The following is an 11426-nucleotide window of genomic DNA, read 5'->3' as shown; positions in this document are numbered from 1 at the left end:
GGGAGAGAGAGAGAGAGAGAGAGAGAGAGAGAGAGAGGTCTTCCATCCACTGGTTCACTCTCCAGATGGCCACAAAGGCTGGAGCTGCACCAATTTGAAGCCAGGAGCTTCCTCTGGGTCTCTCATGCAGGTGCAGGGGCCCAAGCACTTGGGCCATCTTCCACTGCTTTCCCAGGCCACAGCAGAGAGCTGGATCGGAAGTGGAGCAGCCAGGTCTTGAACCATATGGGATGCTGGCACTGTAGGCAGTGACTTTACCTGCTAGTCACAGCACAGGTCCCAATACTTCTTATTTTATTTTAATTTTTTTAAAGATTTATTTTATGTATTTGAAAGAGTTAGAGAGACAGGTATTCCATCCACTGGTTCACTTTCCAAATGACTGCAACAGCCAGAGTTGAGCTGAGCTGAAGCCAGGAACTTCTTCCAGGTCTCCCACGTGGGTACAGGAGCCCAAGGACTTGGGCCATATTCCAATGCTTTCCCAGGCCACAGCAGAGAGCTGGATCGGAAGTGGAGCAGCCGGGACTGGAACCGGCACCCATAGGCAATGCCAGTGCCACAGGTAGCTCAGCCTGCTATGCCACAGTGCCAGCTCCAATTACTACCATCCTTTATTTAGTATTCTTATTATTATGTCTCTACCTCCTATGTTTTATAAACTCTACTTTCATTATTACTTTAATATAAACAGCAACAATCTTTAGATATTTAATCATAATATATGTAATAGGAATAATATAATCAAATCTTTATATTTTCTGGTTTATTTCTTATTTACTTATTCCTTTCTGCAGAACCAATGTTATCAGCTTTTAAATACAATTATTTAAAAAATTTATTTGAAAGGCAAAGTGACCAAGAGAGGGATAGACAGACAGATGATAGATAGATACATCTTCTATTCATTGTTCACTAAATGGTGCTAATATCCTGAATCCCTGGAACTCTCTCTGGGTCTCCCACATGGGTACAGGGGCCCGAGCCCTTGGGTCATCACCTGCTGCTTTCCCAGGTGCATTAGCAGGGAGCTGGATCGGAAGTGGAGCAGCCAGGACTTGAGCCAGTGTTCTGACATGGGATGCTGGCGTCAGAAGTGGTTTAACCTGCTGTATCACAGCACTGGCTCTAGCTTATGAGATTTCTTGTACAAAAATAAAAAATACATTTATTAAATCGCAGGTCTGCTGGAGTCTAGCATCTATTTACTTTATAACTTGTACGTGGGTTGGATAATCTATATCCCGCCTCTCATTTTGTCAAAAGGAATATTTACTTTTAAATGTTAATTTTTTAGTGAATCATAAGTCATATTTTCCTGATTTGACTTAACCAGTAAGATAGTATCTGGTTGCTGCCCTCTATTTTTCCTTTTTTTGAAAAAAAATACTGCATAATTTTTTAAAATGGAAAATTGTATTTTCTATTATTATTGCATACAAACTTCCTGAAAATGTTTTCTTTTTCTTGTGATTTTGCTAGCAATTTGGTAAAGCAGTGTCACCTGGGGACCTCTCATCCAGGTTCGGCTGGAAGTCAGCTCTGAAGTTGCTACTGGACTGAACACCTGTGAGTCACGTATCGCCGGAGCTGATGCTGGCTGCGCCACTTGGCGTAGACTGTCCACTGTGACGGTGTCAGGATAGCCAGCAAGTTAACATGGTGCTTTAGAGCAAGTATCCTGGAGAACTGGGCGGAGTTTTCAGAGCCTGTAAGGGCTTTTCAGCTCTATCCCTGGAAGTCAAGTGCAATCACTTCTGCTGTGTTCTGTTGTTTGAAGCAGCCCCAAGTCTGCCCACACTCAAGGGGATGTGACACAGGCCGCATCTCTTCATGGGATGAGTACCAAAGAACTTGTGGGCAATATTTTAAAACTGCCTCAGTGTTACGGAAGTGGACTTTCTGTGAGATAAAAGGCACAGATCTTAAGAGCGGTAAGTGAACTCTGACAGTTGTAGACCCATGCAGGTGCCACCGGAAGTAAGGGATAGCACATTTCTCACCCTAGACAGTTCCCTTGTATCCCTTTCCAGTCAATCCTTATTTCTTTTTCCTGTCCTGTGAAATATATGAATATATGAAATAAATGAATGGAATCATATTTGTGTGTCTCTGGATTCTTTCACTGTAACTAAGGCTTTGAGATTCACCCACAATGTCGCAAATTTGTCAATTGTTATTTTTTATTGCCAAGTTGTATTTCATTGTATGAATATAACACAACTTGTTTATCCCTTACTTATTTTTGGCAATTTATTTGCAGTGTGTGGCTATTATGAATGGAGGTGACAAGAACATTCTTATATACATCTTTGAATGTTTTCTTATGATTCAAACTTATTTCCGAAATGTTTTAGTGCTCAAAGATCTTTGATAATCTTTTCTCTCTCTAGATGACAAAGATTTGCTCTCATGAGGTTTTTTGGTATCAAGGAGCTACTAGTTTATAGGCTCTTACTGGAAAGAATGGAATGATACCTTTTTAAGAAACCACACACCTACATGCTTTATACATAAACACTCAGCACGAACAATTAGAGATGGTTCTGGTAAGAAAACGGAAACTTCCCCTCAAAGCCAACCTCTGCTCCCCACCTCCTTCAAATCTCATCCTCTCGCATGGGTGGGGGATGCCTGGCAGCTGCAGGTCCAACTCAAATTCAGACCATGTAAGCAGGCTAAGTTTTTTTTTTTTTTTTGACAGGCAGAGTGGACAGTAGAGGGAGACAGAGAGAAAGGTCTTCCTTTTTGCCGTTGGTTCACCCTCCAATGGCCGCCGCGGTAGCGCGCTGTGGCCGGCGCACCGCGCTGATCCGATGGCGGGAGCCAGGTGCTTCTCCTGGTCTCCCATGGGGTGCAGGGCCCAAGCACTTGGGCCATCCTCCACTGCACTCCCTGGCCACAGCAGAGAGCTGGCCTGGAAGAGGGGCAACCGGGACAGAATCCGGTGCCCTGACCGGGACTAGAACCCGGTGTGCCGGCGCCGCAAGGCGGAGGATTAGCCTGTTAAGCTAAGGCAGGCTAAGTTTTAAGTTGGTAATTTTACATGGCCCATGAGTGATGCTGTCAATACCCAAATGGCCCCTGGCAGAAATAAAGTTCCCCAGCCTTGCTACAGGTTTAAAAAAAAAAAAAAAGAATGGGTTATGCTTCCACATTTATCCCTGTTCAGGACAGAGGATAGTTGCTGGAGTGGAACTTCATTACTGACTCTAAACCACAAATCTAGGCTCGGTAACAAGCACAATTCTGTCCTTTCCAGATGACCCCCACTCTGAGATATGGCTGCTGTCGCCCAGGAGGGGTGAAGGTCATGTCTCAGGGAGAAGTCCCCTGAACAGAGCGCACAGCAGGCTCACGACTCTTAGAAACTGCCGATAGCAGTCGTCTGCTCTTTGGTTATTAAGCAAATGATCTCTACCCCCATTAGGAATGAAGGGCTTAAGTAAATCTGAGTACAAACGCCAAACCTGGGGCCTCTGTGGCCAGGAGTGGCTCGTTAGGTTATTAGGGCTGTCATTAGGTAATGAGATGCTTAATATGAAAATTATTGAATTCATTCGATTTGCCCATGTGTTCTTGAGTGCAAGATGAAATTAACTGGAATATACAACACAGAAGAGAACCTTGGGATTGACAAGGGGCTGATTTCATTTTTTAGAGGCTGATGGTATTGACTAAAAATTAAAAATACCTGCTACACACGCAGCACTTTCTAGTAGTTAGATGAGTGAGGGGAACCAGGTCAAAATAAACTGACAAATTATGAAGACTGTGATACTGATAATAAACAAGACATTTATTTCTTATACTCATCTGGGGGAGAGGAAAAAGTCAGTGTGCTGTACCCAGTGGTGGTCTTTCCGAGACTCTCCACTTACCCCATGTAGCTGGAGAAGCTGTCAGACGGCAGAGGATTCTGTACCCTTCATTCAGAAGGAGAACTGCCTCTGCGGAAGGCGTTCAGAGCCTCTGAGAGCAGCTCCGCTGGTGCACAGCCAAGCTCCCTCGCTGGGTAAAGCTTTTCCCACACTGGCCACAAAGATAAGGCGTCTCTCCCGTGTGGATTTTGCCATGCAGGATGCAATTGCCCCTGGTGTGGAAACTCTTCCTGCACTGGGTGCAGGCGTATGGCTTCAGGCCTGTGTGGACTCTGATGTGGACAATCAAGCTCCCCTTCTGACTGAAGGCTTTTCCGCACTGGTCACACCTGTAGGGCTTTTCGCCACTGTGGACTCGCCTGTGCACGGCCAGGTTGCTCTGGTTCCTGAAGCTTCTCTGACAGATGGTGCACTCGTACGGCTTCTGGCCGGTGTGCAGTCTCTCGTGGACAGCCAGACTCCCTCGCTGGCTGAAGCTTTTCCCACACTCTTTGCACTGATAGGGCTTCTCTCCCGTGTGTATTCGCTGATGCGTAACAAGATTACCTTTGGCCCGGAAGCTTTTCCCACAGTGGGTGCACTCAAATGGCTTCTGACCAGTGTGGATTCTCTCGTGCAACGTGAGGCTTCCTCTCTGCCGGAAGGATTTTCCACATTCCTGGCACTCGTAAACCTTCTGTCTTACTCCGGGGGAGTCTGCCTGCAGCGCCTTGGAGTCTGGCGGCTTCTGTTCCAGCTTTTCTCTTCTGAAAGAACTCTGGAAATCCCAGCTGGAGGATCCCGTGGCCTCAGCGTGGTCATATTTGTGGGCTTCTGTCATCACATCTGGTGAAACGAGAGGGGAGTCATGTAAGATGCTGAGAGGGGAACGAGGAAAACGATCCCCCGAGTCTGTATCGTGTGCAGGCATCGCCCTGTGCCTTCGCACGAGCAATTCTGAAAACGACCCACTGAGATGGTTCCAGATGTAAACGACAGTGCAGGGAGGTTATCCAAGGTCACACAGCTGGGGCGCAAACCCAGGCCTGCTCCAACCCGTGCACCACCTCCCACCTGAATTCAGCGTAGCTTTTCAAATACTCTTGCCTCTATTATTATCTCTACAGGTAAGAAAACAGGCCCAGACATTAGGAAAACCATACAGGAGTCCTAGACTCAAATTTGATCTGGCTTTCAAACAGGTGGCTCCACATTGTGCAGGGCCCAAAGCTTTAAAACTTAGAGGCGCCCCTTGCTAAAAAAGCACAGAAATAAGGCACAGGGCTCGAGGAGACCAGTTCGAGTGAGGGGTCTGGAGTCTTGAGCCGCGTCGGCTTCAGGAGACGTCCATCCTGCTCTGACGATGGAGTAAGCTCCACTGCCTCAGAAAATATGGGGCAGAATCCCTGGGACCTTTTCTCTCTGATTTCCAATCCCTCCAGCCTTACCAGATAGTGGTTACTATCCCATTTTACCAAGAGCTGGGAGCTTTGGGAAGGTAAGCAATTTGTGTAATTATAGAATCAGATCCAAGAAATTTATCCCTTTAAAATCAATGCTATGGGGCCGGCGCTGTGGCGCAGTGGGTTAAAGCCCCAGCCTGCAGTGCGGCATCCCATGTGGGTGCTGGTTCAAGTCCCAGCTGCTCCTCTTCTGATCCAGCTCTCCGCTGTGGCCTGGGAAAGCAGCAGAAGATGGCCCAAGTCCTTGGGCCCCGGCACCCACGTGGGAGACCCGTAGGAAGCTGCTGGCTCATTTCAGTCTTTTACATGATGATGGGATGAGAAGGTGTTCTCAGATACTTCCTGTGCCGGTACTGCCCGTGACCTCGCACACTTCACACGTGGGTCCCGCCTTGTCCTTATGCAGGGACAGAGCCAAGATTTAAAGGTGCTCCTTTATTTCGAGACTATCTCAGGAATATCTCTGTATCAAGCCTGTTAGATTCATATTTTAATTACAGCCTGCAGCTTTTCCTGTACCCCCCCCCCCCCCCCCATGGTGAGCCGACCAGGGCTGAGGACGGCCCAGGGATCAACCAACTCACTCACTGAAAAACGCTACGTTCTGGGCATATCTTCCATGACAGTCCAGCAGGGTAGCTGTTGGAAATCCAAACATGTCCACTCCTGCCCTAAGACCGTAATCGCCACTTCTTCATAGGAGTCTTCCATGGGCTGTTCTTGACCACCTGAGGAGAGGGGTAGAACAAAAACAACACCACAAGAACACACAGGCAAGGGCAGGAGAAACGGTAAGTGAGAAGGATGGAGTCAACAGGCGCTTGGGGTTGGGGTGTGAGGAAACACAGGAGGCCTGGATGTAGCTGCCCGACGCAGTGGCAGTCACCCACGTCCCCTGCAGAACGGGCCCAAAGGCGCCGGACCACTGACACCTGAGTCCAGCTGGAAACAGGAGGTGGGGAAGAAGAAAGCACACAAACACTTCTTCCTGCCAACCCCAAGTTCATGGTCACTCCCGCTTGTACTTCGGGTACATGATTGGGATCTTTCACTTCCTGCCTAACCATCTGAATGATTCAGATTCACAGGAACATTTCATCCTCCATGACGGGTGCCATAATGGAGACAGGTCCAGCTCTGCTCTCCTACTCCTCTTAGCTTGTGAGGCTGCAGCAAGGGATGTCATACGTGACCTTTTCATAATTCCTAGAAGGCGCCAGACCTAAGTCTGCCCAGCCTTGAAGACATGAGAAGACCAGTTCAGATAAAGCACAAACACCTGCCGATTCCAGGAAAAGGAAGACCAACCCTTCAACCTACAGAAAAGCCCAGGACACTCAGGGCAAGTCACCTGCCCAGAGTTCCACAAAGGTCAGAGTGGAGTGAAAGGGCTGGCACTGTGCCATAGTGGGTAAAGCCCCCGCCTGCAGTGCCAGCATCCCACGTGGGCGCCGGTTCCAGTCCCGGCTGCTCCACTTCCGATCCAGCTCTCTGCTATGTCCTGGGAAAGCAGGAGAAGATGGCCCAAGTCCTTGGGCCCCTGCACCCATGTGGGAGACCCAGAGGAAGCTCCTGGCTCCTGGATCGGCATAGCTCTGGCTGTTGTGGCCACTGGGGAGTGAACCAACAGGTGGAAGATGTCTCTCTCTCTGCCTCTCTAATAAATAAATAAATCTTTAAAAGCCTGTGCTTTGACACTAGACAATTCTCCAGTCTACATCACTTTTTAAAGATTTTTATTTTTTATTTATTTGAAAGAGTTACACAGAGAGAGGAGAGGCAGAGAAAGAGAGAGAGAGAGAGAGAGAGAGAGACAGAGAGAGAGGTCCTCCATCCGATGGTTCACTCCCCAATTGGCCGCAACTGCCGGAGCTGCGCTGATCCAAAGCCAGGAGCCAAGAACTTCTTCTGGGTCTCCCACGTGGGTGAAGGGGCCCAAGCACTTGGGCCATCTTCTACTGCTTCCCCAGGCCATAGCAGAGCTGGATAGGAAGTGGAACAGTCAGGACTTGAACCGGCGCCCATATGGGATGCCGGCGCTTCAGGCCAGGGCGTTAACCTGCTCCGACACAGCGACACAGCGCCGGCCCCTACTTCACTGCTAACAGCTGGAGAGAATGCAGACTGAATTACTCTTCCAGGTCTTAGGAATCTCCTGTGTGTGTGCTCCACATTCTTACTTTTTGTACCCCCCACGGGCAATCCTTACTTACAATTACTGAAGTCCTACACTTTATTTATACATAAATAGCTATCAAAATGCTGGGTCCTGATTTAATGAGTTCACAGCATGATGCTACACTTCTGTTTTGTCACCTGCGCACCTGCACCTTCCTGACAACCACACATTCGGCTACACGTGTGACAAGCAGGAGAAGCATCCACAACTCTGAACATAAGCCACAAAGGCCGTCTCCTTTCAGGGTGACTGGGAAGCACCGGGAAGCTCAAAGAGTCACTGTTTACTAAATGCACAGGGCCAGCTCCGTGGTGCAGTAGGTTAATCCTCCACCTGTGGTGCTGGCATCCCACGTGGGCACCGGATTCTGTCCCGGCTGCTCCTCTTCCAATCCAGCTCTCTGCTATGGCCTGGGAAAGCAGTAGAAGATGGCCCAAGTCCTTGGGCCCCTGCACCCACGTGGGAGACCCAGAGGAGGCTCCTGGCTTTGGATCGGCTCAGCTCTGACTACTTCAGCCATTTGGGGAGTGAACCATCGGATGGAAGACCTCTCTCTCTGCCTCTCTAATAAATAAAATCTTAAAAAAAACAAATGCACAATTAGCGCAAAAGTGCATAGTTCCTGCCTGTCCCTCGGGAGTCCAGAAAGCCTAAGTGGGCAGAAATAAAATCGAGGGCTCTGCCTCTTCCCCTGCGGGAGGCTCCCCGAAAACATAACTCAGGAACCTTCTAGAATAAGGGGCAACTGCCGCAGTTGTGTCCCTAGTTCACAGCTCTGAGGAGTCACCTTCCTGAAGATTTTGAAGATACTGAGCTGATAAAATACTGGCTTGCCTAGTAGAACGCCTTTTTATATTCTTGGAAAAAGCTCAGAATTGGGTCCTTAAGAGACTGGGATTTTTGCCCTGGCTCCCCGAGTCTGCCCAGACCTTGGGCAGGTAGCTACAACATCCCTGTCCTCGCTTACTGAAGGGTTAATAGCTCTGCCGGCTCCAGACCCGCTTCTGAGACCCCCGCGGCTGACCCCGGGATGCACCTGCTAGAGCGCCCCTCCCCCATCCCCAGGGAGCAGCGACCCCCCGCCCCCTCCCCGCGCGGGCCCCCGGCCCGCCCCGAGGCCTGGTCTCCAGGCCCCGCGCTCCGGCCCAGGGAGCTCTCCGCTGGCCGGCCGCCGACCTCTCCCCTCGGGGCCCAGGCCCACAGGCCCGCTCAGGGACGCGGCGCCGCCTCGCCCGGCGCAGTGACCCGGCCGCGGCCTCACTCACCGCAGCGGCGCGCGCCCGCAGACGGACAAAGGCCGGCGCCCAGCCGCAGCGCGCCGGCGCGAGCGGCGGACCACAGCTCCCAGGAGCCCCCGCGCGGGCCCGCCCGCAGCCCCGCCGTCCCGCCGCCCGGGGCACTGTGGGAAATGTAGTTCTGGAGGCTGCGGGGCCGGCAGCCCTACCTCCATACCTCCACAGAGCCGCGACGTCGGGGCCCGAGGGTTCTCGTGGAGAAAAACGGAGTCCAGAGGAGGTCAGCTGATGAGGCCTCGGGGGCTTAGACGTTAGGGGCGGAGCCGCCGCTGGAGCTCCGCCCCCTCTACGCCTCTCCTGGTTGGGAGTCTTACCTGCCTTTGAGGTCACTCCAGGACAGTGCTGTCCAGACCAGCTGTGGCCATCAGGACACGGTTCCGACCGTGCCACGAACGTATAGGCGACAAGACTTCGGTGGGAAAAGCGATCGAAGGCACATTTCTCACACAGATCTTAGGGCCTCAGGAAAATGTCCACTGAACGGAAAGCCGGGGAGAAAGTGATGAGGGTTGGGGTCGAGGAGAGCCCGGGGAGACCCAGCTCTCCCTGGATAGAACTGGGGAGTCTTTGCCCAGATCCTGTGTGGGGCCTGGTCCCAGGGTGCCGGGTGGGGCCGAAGGAATTATGATTATTTTTAAGATTTATTTATTTGAAAGAGTTACAGAGAGAGATAGAGACAGAGAGAGAGGTCTTCCATCCTCTGGTTCACTCCCCAGATGGCCACAATGGCTGGAGCTGCCTGATCCAAAGTCAGGAGCCAGGAGCTTCTTCCGGGTCTCCAACGTGGGTGCAGGGGCCCAAGGACTTGGGCCATCTTCTTCTTCTTCTTTTTTTTTTTTTTTTTGACAGGCAGAGTGGAGAGAGAGAGAGACAGAGAGAAACGTCTTCCTTTTTGCCGTTGGTTCACCCTCCAATGGTCGCTGCGGCCGGTGCATCGTGCTGATCAGAAGCCAGGAGCCAGGTGCTTCTCCTGGTCTTTGGGCCATCTTCTACTGTTTTCCCAGACCATAGCAGAGAGCTGGATCGGAAGAGGAGCAGCTGGGACTAGAACCGGCGCCCGTATGGGATGCCGGTGCTGCAGGCTGGGGATTTACCCGCTACGCCACAGCACCCGCCCCGAAGGGATTCTTGTCAGCAGTGTGGATTTGAATAATCGCCCAAGAACTCTTCCCTCACTTCCCAGCCATTCCAGAACATTAGGGGAAGAACGGATAGTTCCATAAACGGCGTCCCGACATAAAACTAACGATCTGGGGGCAAAAATTAAATGTTTACCTAAGTCCCATGCCAAGACAGCCTCCAGATAGATTAAATATAAGACGTGAAACCCAGCTCCATAAAAGGCCCAGGACATATGGATTAATAGTTTTATAATCTTGGCACGGGAGAGGCCCTCCTAACCATGGTAACAAAGGCAGAAACAATAAAGGATTAAAACCCAGCACTTCTGTGTGGCCAAAGCATGAGTTGATGAAGTTAACACATGACAAGCTGGGGGAAATATTAGCAGCTATCCTATTTAAAACACCAAATAAATCAATTAGAATGCGACATTTCGATAGAAATTTGGCAAACTTTCCCAACTCTCTGTCTCTCTCACACACAAAATTAAGGCAAAATATTCGGATTCAGTATTCAGTTTTTAAAAAATTGCCAAGAGAAACAAAGATAATTTCTCCCCTAACTACTGAATGGGGGAGCTTGCCCGGGAGATGGGGGAAGCGGACGGTTTTGTCTGTGTGTAGAGGAGACAGTCTCCTGATAGGAGTCTGCTGAAATGTACTGACAGCCCGAAGAGCAGCTACACGGCTTGGTAGGATTATTGTCCTGATGACCAAAGACCAGGTACCTGGATCCGAAACACGGAATGCAAGCTGTCACGTCCCGGTTTTGACGTTGCATTCACGACTGGGAAAGGACTCTCGGTTCCTTCGAAGGCAGCGGCTGCCCCAGAACGTTCCAGGAGCCTCGTGGGCTGCCGCGGGCTGAGCACAGCGTGCGGGTCTAGGGCGGGGAGGATGAGCCGCCAGCCTCCAGCCTCCTGGAAGACTCTATCAGCGCATTTCCCCGGCGCCTCCGCTCTGCGCTTGCTCACTCTCTGAAATGCAAACCTGGCTGGTTGTCCGCTGACACCAGCTTCCGGACTTTCACTGCAGTAACCAGGCTGCAGTCCCTCCCAGGCTCTCCTCGGCTCCCTGGACCATGGAGGCCAGAGCTCCGGGAAAGTGCGCTCTCTCGCAGGCTCTTCCCCGCTGAGGGGAGGGGCTTGAGGAGCTGGCCCCACCAGGACCCAGGGATCTCTCCTCCAGGGCAGTTCTCCGGGAAACTTGCTGACCTCTGGTGAGGACCACCCGAGTGCTCTGGATTCCTCAGGGTCAGAAGCCATCTTGGCCTCTCCTCGGGGCAGCCGTGTCTTTCCTATGTAGCTGGCCTTGTCCCCTTGAGAGAATGCAAATTTTGTATGTAACTTGATTTGTAAAATTCAGTACACTGGGCCCCTGCACAAGGGAGCTCTCTTGTGTCTTTCACTCAGCTCCCTCTCATGTTAACAACTCGCAGAATTATCATAATCAAAACCAGGAAGCTAACAATGATACACGACACAGCCGTGGGGAAGGAGTGTCAGAAT

At 50.8% G+C, this 11426-nt stretch overlaps 1 protein-coding gene across 2 annotated transcripts; it reads right to left on the bottom strand.

The window, feature by feature from the left end:
• Positions 1–3786: 3786 nt before the first annotated feature.
• ZNF32 (zinc finger protein 32) lies at positions 3787–8834 on the bottom strand. 2 transcript variants are annotated; one of them, XM_062214866.1, is made up of 3 exons: positions 8768–8834; positions 5912–6051; positions 3787–4706 (listed from the first exon to the last, which is right to left on the bottom strand). In XM_062214866.1, exons 2-3 carry the CDS (start codon positions 5979–5981, stop codon positions 3964–3966), a joined length of 813 nt encoding a protein of 270 aa, XP_062070850.1. In that variant the 5' UTR covers positions 5982–6051; positions 8768–8834; the 3' UTR covers positions 3787–3963. The 2 variants fall into 2 exon arrangements, with proteins under 2 accessions (XP_062070850.1, XP_062070851.1); XM_062214867.1 differs by lacking the exon at positions 8768–8834 and having other exon boundaries at positions 5908–5996.
• Positions 8835–11426: the final 2592 nt, after the last annotated feature.

Source organism: Lepus europaeus, chromosome 17 (genome assembly GCF_033115175.1).
Source record: "Lepus europaeus isolate LE1 chromosome 17, mLepTim1.pri, whole genome shotgun sequence".
Lineage (NCBI taxonomy): Eukaryota > Metazoa > Chordata > Mammalia > Lagomorpha > Leporidae > Lepus > Lepus europaeus.
The sequence above is the reverse complement of the archived record's forward strand: the minus strand, read 5'-3'. Positions and strand labels throughout refer to the sequence as shown.

What these genes read in the sequence shown, in the direction of transcription:
- ZNF32 (XM_062214866.1), bottom strand. Translation starts at nt 5,981, where the DNA reads ATGTTTGGATTTCCAACAGCTACCCTGCTGGACTGTCATGGAAGATAT. An exon ending in CCAGAACGTAGCGTTTTTCA is followed by an intron (nt 4,707 to 5,911) that starts GTGAGTGAGTTG and finishes TCGTTTCACCAG; the next exon opens with ATGTGATGACAGAAGCCCAC.